Source organism: Eurytemora carolleeae, unplaced genomic scaffold (assembly GCF_000591075.1).
Source record: "Eurytemora carolleeae unplaced genomic scaffold, Eaff_2.0 scaffold589, whole genome shotgun sequence".
Taxonomy (NCBI): Eukaryota; Metazoa; Arthropoda; class Copepoda; order Calanoida; family Temoridae; genus Eurytemora; species Eurytemora carolleeae.
Window position 1 is genome coordinate 169988 of NW_019396504.1, and position 12772 is coordinate 182759.

A 12772-nucleotide genomic window follows, 5' to 3' on the forward strand; every position below is an offset into this window, starting at 1 on the left:
TATGAATAATATGGATTTTTAAATGATGCTCAACGGGTCAAAAAAAAGCCAAAGCTAGATTATTTCCGTCAACTTCAACCAACTTTTAAAATTAAAAACCTATTTTTCTTGGAGATGACTAGAAGCATAAAACATTCTATTGTAAAACCTGACGAAATCAAATAAAATAATTGTGTATTTATTAAGATATTTTTATTGTCGTCACTTTTCATTCGCGATATATAGTAAACAAAAAATTGACACTTTGCCACACACTCTGGTTTTCAAATCCTTATATCTTTGCAACCCAACCTTTGCAACCTTATAGATATTTCAAAATGTAAATTCTATTGGATCAAATAGTCATGATTTTAAAAATCAAAGGTTTACACCATCAGGCTGCAAAGATTAAGGAATTAGAAAATTAGTGTTTGTGGCAATGACCCAATTTCTTTTGAGAAAAAAATATAAAAGTGTGCTAGCTTTTAATATTATTATTTTATAGCGGTGTTCAGGTCAAATTACAAAATTAAGGCATATAGCTTAATTCTTCTCAGCAGGTGAGCTATATTGTTAAATATTTTTTGACAATACAAATAAAAAATATGGAAAATCGTGATATTCAGAATCAAAATAGTCTACCGCTATTTCTGAATAAAAAAACGGTTTATGTTTATTAGGATATTTTGGACGTTTTCATGATTTGAATATCAATTAAACTGTAAGCAATTTTTCAAAGCTTGCAATATGTTAAAGTTAGTTTAGGCTTGTACAGTTAAGCACCTGATAATATATTTTATTTTACATATTTTACATAGTTGAGCTGAAACCTATTTCCTAAAATATTTTAATCACAACGTTTTTAACAATTAACATAATTATTAATTGTTATTAGATATCAATCATGTTTGTTCCAAGGAATGCAAATTTGAATTCGTTGAGACTAATATTCCCATCCTAGAACATTGGAAATATATGTTACTTCATGATCAAATTAAACAATTTCGAAAATAATAATATTAATAATTATATTAATTTGATAATAATGATAATAAAAACAATAGTAATGATAAAATTGATAAACGTCTCTATCTGTTTTATTCAACCACTCCTCGACATCATCTATCCCCAGCCTGCTTGATGTTCGTTTCCTTCTGCAGGCCTTCAAAACCTCCTACAGGGGGAAATAAAAAAAAGAGTAAAAAGCTTTCAAAACATTCTGCAGGGGGAAACATAAAAAAGGTTTTAGCCTTCAAAACCTCATACAGGGAGAAACGTGAAAAAGGTCAAAACCTTCAAAACCTTCTACGTGTAAAACATAAAAATGAACAAAATGAAATAGAGAAAAATGGTTTGACTGCAAAATTTAATTTGACAGAAATCTGATATTTAATATTTAGTCGTCCTCGTATATTTCAATAAAGACAAATTTCTTTTTCAACTACACTAATATTTCTGACAGCAGAGACAAATAAACATGTAAACAAAGAGAAGCTGTCTATTAACTAAATCTTAATGTTTACCTATAAACTTGTAATTTGAAAAATGATAGTTACGGATCAAAGCATTATTGATAAAAAGTCGTCATTATTGCATCAATTTCAATATACGACCACAGTACGAAAAATAAACCATTTTTGAATGTGAGACAAATCTCAGCGATAAATAAATACAAGTTTTCACAAGTATTTTACCTCTTTTGAGATATGTCCACTACGGTCTACATCTATTTGATAGAACAGATCCTGCCCGATAATAATTATATTTTGTTTCACGGAGGTTTGATTTTATTTATTTCAAAGTAAGATGTGATTTCAAGTGCCCCTTTGTCAAATGCATTTTGAGAATTCTGTAAATTTTTAATTTACAAAATAAATTGTAATGTTGAAGCTTCAGTTATTTTTAGGAATTGAGGGCAATAAAAGTCTAGCTAAACAAACAATGTGAACGCGAGTCTTTGTCACAAACTCTGATTTTCTCATCTTTACATCTTTACATCTTTACATCTTTACATCTTTACATCTTTACATCTTTACATCTTTACATCTTTACATCTTTACATCTTTACATCTTTACAACCCAATGTCGTTGGCCTTTGATATTTCAAACTGTGAACTCTCTGTTAGATTATTAGATAATCTGAGTTTGAAATATATATAAGGTTTACACCATCAGATTTTAAATTTAAGTTTGTGGCAAAGACTAAATTCAATTCTTTGTAGAACATAATTCAATTTAAAATGATAATTTCCTCGATTTCCTGCTCAGAAAACTGCTCACTCTTTTGCCTACTGTCATAAACAAATGTATGGTTCAAATTTTATTTTAAAAATACTTCTGAGTCCAAAATTTAGGAGTGTGCAAGTCTTAAGTTTAGCTTAAAAGTTCTGTAAAATAATGAATTCAGGGTTAAAACCAATCGTAACTGTAAATTGGTGCATTTTTTCAACACTTGCATTAAGATATACGTACTCTCAGAGCTAGGTAGAATATATATTTGCAAAAAATTAAAAAAAAGTTTAATCTGAATAAATTGCGGATTATTTAGTTCAGTTACCTGATATTGGTCTTTTTAGTCAGCATTGCCTTAAAAGTGTCATCATTGAGCCGATCCTTGATAGCCTCCTAAATATTTTTAATTTATAGTTATCTTCGTTTTAGATTTACTTAGCGCTTAGTTTCAGGTGTAGAATTTAGTTTTTAGGTACTGGGCTAAGTCTAGGTTTTAAATGTGTAAAATAAACTTTTTTTTAAATCTTTAAGGCCATTATAAAATCGAAAGATAAATTTTTCAACTTACAAAAAACTCCTCAAAGTTTACAGCTCTATCTCCGTCTTTATCCAAGGTTTTAAATATATCTCGCACATTCTCAATCTTGATCTAAATATATTTAAATGAGCGTGGTCAAATTTTGTGCGCCCCTTTTATTCTGGGGATCCCTGTATTCCCCTTTATTCTGGGGATCCCTGTATTCCCCTTTATTCTGGGGATCCCTGTATTCCCCTTTATTCTGGGAACCCTGTATTCCCTTTTATTCTGGGGATCCTTGTCCTCCCCTTTATTCTGAGGATCCTTGTGCTCCCCTTTATTCTGGGGATCCCTGTATTCCCCTTTATTCTGGGGATCCTTGTGCTCCCCTTTATTCTGGGGATCCCTGTATTCTCTTTATTCTGGAGATCCCTGTATTCCCCTTTATTCTGGGGATCCCTATATTCCCTTTTATTCTGGGATCCCTGTATTCCCCTTTATTCTGGGGATCCCTGTATTCCCCTTTATTCTGGGGATCCCTGTATTACCCTTTATTCTGGGGATCCCTGTATTCCCCTTTATTCTCGGGATCCCTGTATTCCCTTTTATTATGGGGATCCCTGTATTCCCCTTTATTCTGGAGATTCCTGTATTCCCCATTATTCTGGGGATCCCTGAATTCCCCTTTATTCTGGAAATCCTTGTATTCCCCTTTATTCTGGGGATCCCTGTATTCATATATTTACACTACCAACCTCTTCCTCAGCTTTCTCTATAGATTTAGTTTCCTCCTCTACTAGAGCTATTAGGAACCTAGAATCACATAATAACACAAGTTCTGTCATTTCCAAAATGTGTTTTGCACTTTTTATGCTTTAAGAAATACCAGAGATTTTATGAATTTCGTTTAGATTTCAAATTTTGTAATTCTAGCTGAAGTTCCCGGCGTTGACCGCTAGATACAGTTTCTTTTATTTTGAATACAAAGTTCCTTTTGAAAAAAAGCCTATTGTTTGCTAATGTTTCCTACGGGTACCCATGGATTTATTAAACAAAATCTCAGTCAATTCGGTCTTTTGGCCAGCTATATAGCTAACATATAAATATACATACAGGGTTATCCACAAATGATAAAACTTCAGAGACGATTGTTCAGAATTTGTTTAATCCATTTTCTTGCATTCAGAGTTCCTTATAAGCCAAAACTGGCTTATTTCTGTGCTTAATCATTTTATCATAAAATACATAATAGAATGCAGAATCCAAAATTTAAGCTTCAAATCGTCATATTTTTATAGTTTTGGGTCGTCTTAACAGTCTCATCCTTTGTGGATAACCCTTTATGTATATGTGAGAAATCATTCTTATCTCTGGTAATTTTCAAATCACGGACAAGACAGAATTGGTAAGAGTGAAATTTTGTGAGTATTGTTTCATTAGAATTAGCTTTGTATGTTTAATCTGAGTCCGAATTTAATATATTTGAGCTGCGTCTCAAATCCGCCAGAAAACCGGTTTTAATCGAGCGCCGGCTTAAATCTTGAAACATTGAATACAATTTAAAGTGGAACCAACCAAATTAGAGCCGAGTCCCAAATTTAAGCCGCGGCTCAAATTCTTTAAATTCGGCTTTAGGAGAATTAGTAGAAATAAGAAGTTAGGATATTATAACAATTTGAAGTTGATTTATCAAAACTTAATTGTTAATTAATAAATAATGTTATATTATATGAATTAGTAAGAAATAGGAAATTGTTATTTTGCAATAATTTCATGTTAATTTATCAAAACTCATTTGTTAAGTTAGATTCGTGTAAATACAGAAATTATATTTCTTTTTAAAAAGAGATTTTAACCAATTCTTATATTTTCTAATCCTTATATCTTTGCAATCTTATCACTTTTGGTATTCAAAAAATAATTCACAGTTTGGTTGCAAAGATATAGGAATTGTAAAATGTGGCAAATACTAAGTTCCTTTTCACCCACGACTAAGATTCTGCATTGATTTTCAGTACACTGAGTGGGTTTTAGTGGAGAGAGCTTAACCTGTATAATTCCATGATAGTTAAAGTACCATTTTCATCGGAGTCCATTGACTTAAACAATGCCTGAGAGAAATATTTTTGAATAAATAAAGGAATATTGTCTTTGCTACAAATTCTGAATGTCTAGTCCAGCTATGTCTTTGCAACCCAATGTCGTAGAACTTAGATATTTCAATAATATCAGTTTAAAATGGCGCTACATTTGCTCTAGTTCCATTTGCTCTATTAACCATTTGCTCTATAGCTCATAGATCACGTCATTTTCTCTATAAACATTTTTATGACTGTGATGGTCCAATTGCTCTACTCAACATCTGCTCTATGAGTAAACACGTCATTTGCTCTATAAACATATTTTACAAATATCTAATCATATTAAAACTATATTTTTACAATTTTACATTTTACAATTCTTCTTACAGTTTCATTATTCCGCCAACTTCCTGGAGTTAGTTTGTTTGTTTAGAGTAGAATAAATATAGTTTTCCCCACATATTAGGTTTGTTTTACTCCTCTTGTTATTGAGCAGTCTCTCTGTCATGATGAACTTTGAAGAACTGATGAAAACTGCAATTTGCGAATTTTCCAAAAAAAAATTCCCGCATTTCATAGTCAAGTTACGCTCAGGAATTACAATCAAAGCTGGTATTTTTTGGTTATAGAGCAAATGACGTGTTTACTCATAGAGCAGATTGAATATAGAGCAAATGGCGTATAGAACAAATGACGTATAGAGCAAATGACTTGATAGAGCAAATGGAACTAGAGCAAATGACCATAGAGCAAATGGAAATAGAACAGATGTCGTAGCGCCGTTTAAAATACCAAAGATTTACACAGTCATGTTGCAAAGATATACGGATTATAAATTTTGCGTTTATGGCAAAGGCTTAATTCCTTTTGGCTCCTTTGGACCACTTTCACTAATGCTCGTCTTTTTAACTTGTGCTATCCTGATTTTCAAGAAATTCTAGAGGAATTTTCTCGAGATATTCCCAAAACTTTAGCTGGTTGGTATTTGCCTCAAATCAACTGGTGGTACGTGCCCAGTCATTCTTCTTTTCTCATGATTTTACCCAGAATATTTACAAAGGACAAAATATGCGACACTTTTAACAATTTAAATGTTTATAATATTTGTTTGTTACTTTTCCCTATGTTTACCCGACATATTGGCCTCAAATTTGAATTGGGGAACGCATTTGGTTGGTTTGAAACATTGTTTATACCTCCAGGCAAACCTGTGTTCCCATGCTTGTACTGTATTTATAAAAATAAAGATGATAATTCAATTATTTTCACGTTTGTTGCTTTTTATAATGATATTATCTATCTCAGCCCCAAACAATAAGTTGTATTATGGTTTTATGATCGGTTTAGACTTGGTATTGGTTAGGAGTTGGGGGGAGAATACCCTTGGGATATAATAATAGTTTTTTTCTTTTCTTTCATGACAAGAAAGTAGTTTTTATTATACTTTTTTCATTTAAAAAAAGAGCTCAAAAGTCATCTAACTTAAATTTACCTTTTATTCTTATAATGTTACTTTTATAGCTGTTTGTTTATTACAATGTATTATATATTTTGTAAAATGATGAAAATGGTATTGTAATTACAGAATAAATCTTTTTAACGAGGAAACTACCTGGATTGCTTAAGGACAGGAAATAAATAAAAATATTTCGGCATAAATATTAAATATTTAAACGTATTCATCAACACAACAAATACAACAAACTGTCTACAATTTTAAAGGGAATATTAAATATAAACCTATTCATCAACACAACCAACACAACAAACTGTTTACAATTTTAAAGGAAATATTAAATATAAACGTATTCATCAATACAACAAACACAACAAACTGTTTACAATTTTAAAGGGAATATTAAATATAACCGTATTCATCAACACAACAAACACAACAAACTGTTTACATTTTTAGATGGAATATTAAATATATAAATGTATTCATCAACACAACCAACACAACAAACTGTTTACAATTTTAAAGGGAATATTAAATATAAACGTATTCATCAACACAAAAAACACAACAAACTGTTTACAATTTTAAAGGGAATATTAAATATAACCGTATTCATCAACACAACAAACAAAACAAATTGTTTATAATTTTAGAGGGAATATTAAATATAACCGTATTCATCAACACAACAAACACAACAAACTGTTTACAATTTTAAAGGGAATATTAAATATAACCGTATTCATCAACACAACAAACAAAACAAATTGCTTATAATTTTAGAGGGAATATTAAATATAACCGTATTAATCAACACAACAAACAAAACAAATTGTTTATAATTTTAAAGGGACTGCCAACGTAATTTCAAGTAATCATTAATTTACAGATTTGTTTGTCCGATTTACAACGGTTCCCTTTAAACCTTTATTCCTGTTACTAAAAATGACGAACATATTTCTTTTTTTATTTGATAATTTTCAACTGTGAATTCACTTTAAGTTACGTCGATGGAACCTTTAAGTCTAATGTATCGTAATTTGTAATCGTAAAATTTTGCTTGCAAATGATAAAATGCACCAAAAGGGTTTATTAAACTTGTGTTTAAAAAGTTTATTATTGTAATAGACTCTTAGTTTTATAGCAACTGCATAATCACTATAAATATTAAATTCTAGTGTTTGCAGGTAATTACAACTTTTAAAACGAGGGTTAAATATTTCTGTTGGCACTTAATGAGTAATGACCCACCGTTTGTAAGCTTTGGCTGTCTAAATTGTACCAAATTCTTGACAAAAATCTAGGGCAGTAGAAGTTTATTCGGCACAATTAGTATAAAGTTTAAAATTAAGCTAACAGTATTTTACAAAATGACCATTTTGAAATAATTTATTTTACTTGTTAAACTCTTACCTTCCACTCACTCTTAATCGTTTCGTCTGTCATTTTTCTAAAACACTGCAACTGTATTTTAACAAAAATCTTATTTTCTCATTTTTTAGCCTATAGTCACCCCCAAGGTACCGTAAAAAAATGTCAGCCATTTTGGTCAAGAAGTTTGGCCATCTGTATTCTGACGTCACAAGTGTCGATTCGGTTTTTGTGTCCGACACAATTACTAATAATAGTGATAATTTAATAAAAGTGCGTACTATCTTATAATAAAATAAGTGCGTACTATCTTATAATAAAATAAGTGCGTACTATCTTATAGTAAAATATGTGCGTACTATCTTATAGTAAAATAAGTGCGTACTATCTTATAATAAAATAAGTGCGTACTATCTTATAGTAAAATATTTGCGTACTATCTTATAGTAAAATAAGTGCGTACTATCTTATAGTAAAATATGTGCGTACTATTTTATAGTAAAATAAGTGCGTACTATCTTATAGTAAAATAAGTGCGTACTATCTTATAGTAAAATATGTGCGTACTATCTTATAGTAAAATATGTGCGTACTATCTTATGGTAAAATGATATTAATTTTATGTGTTCTTTATTTTCTGTTTTTACACTTTTTATTTAATCTTGGAATACATGTCAACTAATAAGAGAAAATTTAGGTTTCTTTGTTATATTTGAAACTTGTGACGTCGTGTTTAATTGATCTATTTCTCGGTTGCCACCTGTAATATATTTGGACTGCAGCCAAGTGCCTAGCGTTGTCCAGGTTATTCATATAGTTATTCCCGCTTTTTACCCGCGCCTGGTCATTAATTAAAATAAGTAAAGGAATTGAGTTTTTGCCACAAACTCTGATTTTATAATCACTTTATCTTTGGAACCAAATGTTGCAGACCTTAGATATTTCAAACTATGAATTTTGTTAAATCAAATAATCTGAGTTTGAAATATCAAAGGTTTAAAATCTCGGGTTCCAAAGATATTGAGGTTTAAATATTTGATTTTGTTCAAAAGACTCAATTCCTTTATCCTAAGGAGCCCAGTTTTGTTCAGACGCGTTTGGCCAACTATACTCTATTTCTATTTGTGTAAGCGAAGAGATTTTTATATAGATTACCAACTTGATGCTGATTTTCAAGAGAATATATTTTAAAGTTCAAATCAAAATTATCGTTCATTTCCCATCTATTTCGTTCGTTTTCTCACTGAAATATTGTTCAACAAAATCGTTTGATCAGTAAAAAAATGATTATTATTTTAAAAGTAGGATTGATAAAATCGTTTGTTCAGTAAAAACTATTGGTTTTGAAAAGTTTGTTCCAAAACAATTTTTCTTTCGGTGAAAACCAATCGGGTTTTTCAAACCTGTCGGACAATTCGTTTGTTCAGCTAAAAAACAATCGTCTTTTCAAGTTCGTTCAAGCGATTTTAAATCTTACGTTTTTTTCGTTCGTTTTAAAAAACGATATTTTTTCATTTCCTTGAACGATCCATTTCAATCGTTCTCAAGTATTATGTTCCTTATATTCGTGAAGTGATATGGTCCATGCGCCTCCCATAAAGAAAAGACTAATTGAGCGAATGAGAATGTTTACAAATAAAAAAAACTCTTACACTTGAACTACTAGGAGTGTATACTTGAACTACTTGGTGTGTATACATTAACTACTCGGAGTGTATACTTGAAATACTAGGTGTGTATACTTGAACTACTAGGTGTGTATACTTGAACTACTAGGTGTGTATACTTGAAATACTAGGTGTGTATACTTGAACTACTAGGTGTGTATACTTGAACTACTAGGTTTGTATACTTGAAATACTAGGTGTGTATACTTGAACTACTAGGTGTGTATACATTAACTACTAAGTGTGTATACTTGAACTACTAGGTGTGTATACATTAACTACTCGGAGTGTATACTTAAAATACTAGGTGTGTATACTTGAACTACTAGGTGTGTATACTTGAACTACTAGGTGTGTATACTTGAACTACTAAGTGTATATACTTGAACTACTAGGTTTGTATACATTAACTACTCGGAGTGTATACTTGAAATACTAGGTGTGTATACTTGAACTACTAGGTGTGTATACTTGAACTACTAGGTGTGTTTACTTGAACTACTAGGAGTGTATACTTGAACCAACTGATTAAGTTTAAGAAGAACTCCATTGTAAGTGGCCTCGGACGGAGGAGTTTGGTTTAGTACATAAACCAACTTGGACATTACAAAGGGATTGTATGGCTTAAACATTTTAATTCACTCTATTTTAAGTTTTAATGTTGATTGATTGCCACAAACTTTATCTTTTTAACCCCCTTTGATATTACAAACTCAGATTATTTGATCTAACAAAATTCACAGTTTAAATATCTAAGTTCTACAACATTAGATTACAAATAAATAGAAATAAAAAATCAGAGTTTTAATGGCTTTAAAGATGCTCGTTCATTCGCCAAAATAAATCTAAAATAGACTCAAAAACAACGCAAAATGGAGCACAGGCGTTTGAGTTATCACACACATTTGTATTTGATTTTTAACCTGGAATGAACCTTAATTAATATAATTAAGGTAGGCTGCAATACAGTTTTTTGGCTTTTTACTCTTTACTTCTACAATCCCTTTATCTAAAACTTTGTTGAAGAAACTAATCAGTGTCAGCCCATCTTTAGTTTCTTATAACATTATATAGAACTTCTAGTCATGATATCGGTTAATCAGGAAAACCTTTAGCAAAATATATTTATATTATAATTATCAGTAAAATCTATTTATTAATGCTTTTCGCTCATTTATATATATTTAAATATATACAATTCTTGTAAATCTAACACTCTCAGCTTCTGTTAAAAACAAGACTTTTGAGTACCCAGGAGCTTTACATGCATACGGCTAAAAAATTGCATTTTTTGTTAGAATTAAAATTTTTTTTTGAGTGTTTCTAAGATTTGGGAGGGATATATATATTTATATATATATTCTGTATAAAGTATTTAAAGCGTCATGTATTACGTCACCACCCAAAAGTTTTATCATGAAATGATATACAAAGCCGTTTAATCAATAATTATAAAATCTTTATTTATTATTTCAAATTTTCTAAATCATGGTGATTCTTTGATTTAGGTTATAAATTAATAAGAAAACTTAATAATCATGATCGATTCACACTGCATTATTTAATAACTTTTCCACATGACATTTTCAACATTTCGAAGAAAAAAATTTGTTGCACATTATTTTCCAAAATCCCTAAGAAAAAAACACAATTTGGGGATAATTTAAAAAAAAACTAATTCTGAAAACATATCCACCCCCAAAGTAGGAGTTTTGAACGTCGAATTTGCGCTCAAACTAAGGATTTAAAGATCTTTAAAAAGTTTAATATGTCTGAAATGAATCCGAAAGAAGTTTTCCACAACCCTGCATACTCAGTTCAACTACCTTACATAGCCGGTCACTCCCTTTAAATACTCTGCACTGCAAACAAGACAAGAAAGATAAGGTCAATTTTGTGACATTACATGTAACACTGTGCAGCTCAATTGTTTCCGTTTTCACTGGTGCGAGGAATCCCGCTACATTTTATAAATACAAAACAAGTTATTTTTTTTATAGCTTTTCAATAAGAAAACACTTTCAATCTTAAGTGCAATTTACTTTAGTTCGACATGACGCTATGGTGTATTTTAAGAGATATATTTCAGAGGTAATGAATATTTTTTAATGTTCAAGATTTACTTAAGACTTTCAAAAAGCAAAAAAAGTTTTTTTTAATTAAAAAAAGGATAATATCATAATCTTTTGATTTAAGATGGCAACTAGGGTTTTCAGCGAAAAGGGAAAATCGTTTCGAGAAAAACTGTTTTTTTCGCGAATATTTCGTATTTCGTTTGTTTGAAAAAAATGCAAAGATTTTTGCGTTTTTCACGAATTTTCGCTTTAATCTGTTTCGCGAAAAAATGCAAAAATTTTCGCGAAATAAGAAATGCAAACATTTAGCGAAAAAAAGCAAAACCTTTTCGACACAAATGCGAAATTTTTGCGAATTTTTCATCAAACATTTTTCAAATTAAAGAACGAGAAATTATTAATTATGATATAATAAAACTTCAAATGTTGAGCTCTCAGAGCAGAGAATTTCACAAGTTTATTTGCACAATTAATAATTAGTTGTAGCAGCTTCACTGTTCGCGGGAAACCCTAATTAATTGCAATTAATTACCAATCTTCCTACTCAAAAATTAGATTCTAATTTTTATTTTGAAAAAGGTGAACACTTTCTTCAATCTAGAAATTAGAAGTATGTCAAATTGTATGATTTATTTACCATATTTACATCATTTACATTCCAATATAAGATTTAAATATTATAAAAGAGACAACTCCTGAGATCACTAATCCTTGTTTTCTTTTATCCATCCACAAGTCTCTGTAAGTCTCATTGTCCCTAGAATTATTTATACAGTGAGTTCCATAAAACTGTGGAAAAGGAAGACGCCTGCTGCAATCAAATATAAAATAAATAAATATTTGTTTTATAGCAGCAGCACATAAGAATGCTTCAATGTCGTCTTCCTATTTCAGGTGTTGTGGTATCAATGATGTAGTTACAGTGAGGATTCAAGAATTTCAAAAACGAGAATTCATCGAACCATATAGAAACTATTAGTTAAGGGCGAACGATCGTTTTCTTCAATAAAAGAATGTGATTGAACAAATTTTGAGGAAAATAAACGGAACGCCAACGTTAAAAAACGCGGAACAAACTGTTTCCAAAAATGGAAAATGTTCAGAGTGCAGATTTTTAATTTTTTAAAAAATCATACTTCCTCTTTATTTCAAAATCAAAAGCTTTGCAATTTTTTGAACTGGAAAAGATGTTGAACAAAAATGTTTGGATTACGACATAATATAATATATATCAGAAACAGAAAAATTTATTTTGGTTCGATTAAAGGAAGTGTTCGCGGAAAATGAAAGGGGGTATAGGCTTAATGCGATAAAAAAGCGCTTTTGATTGCTACTAATCTTACTTCTATCTGTTGCGTCTATTAGGAGAAAATTGTAGGGACTGGAAGCAT

The 12772-nt window shown here is 30.3% G+C and overlaps 2 protein-coding genes across 4 annotated transcripts in view; both read right to left on the reverse strand.

The window, feature by feature from the left end:
* Positions 1 to 436: 436 nt before the first annotated feature.
* Positions 437 to 7722, reverse strand: LOC111704512 (calmodulin-like protein 3). 2 transcript variants are annotated; one of them, XM_023476765.1, is made up of 9 exons: positions 7682 to 7722; positions 4778 to 4839; positions 3484 to 3541; positions 2780 to 2860; positions 2537 to 2604; positions 2231 to 2270; positions 1674 to 1724; positions 1063 to 1153; positions 437 to 938 (listed from the first exon to the last, which is right to left on the reverse strand). In XM_023476765.1, the coding sequence occupies exons 1-9, from the start codon at positions 7712 to 7714 to the stop codon at positions 871 to 873; spliced, it is 552 nt and encodes a 183-aa protein (XP_023332533.1). In that variant the 5' UTR covers positions 7715 to 7722; the 3' UTR covers positions 437 to 870. The 2 variants fall into 2 exon arrangements, with proteins under 2 accessions (XP_023332533.1, XP_023332534.1); XM_023476766.1 differs by lacking the exon at positions 7682 to 7722 and adding an exon at positions 5178 to 5192.
* Positions 7723 to 11996: 4274 nt separating this feature from the next.
* The window catches only part of LOC111704524 (atlastin-1), a 12498-nt gene continuing 11722 nt past the window's right edge, over positions 11997 to 12772 (reverse strand). For both annotated transcript variants that reach the window (XM_023476781.1, XM_023476782.1), the window contains one exon: positions 11997 to 12138. In XM_023476781.1, coding sequence (XP_023332549.1) covers positions 12033 to 12138 — 106 coding nt within the window. In that variant the 3' untranslated portion in view covers positions 11997 to 12032. The remainder of the gene's footprint in view (positions 12139 to 12772) is intronic.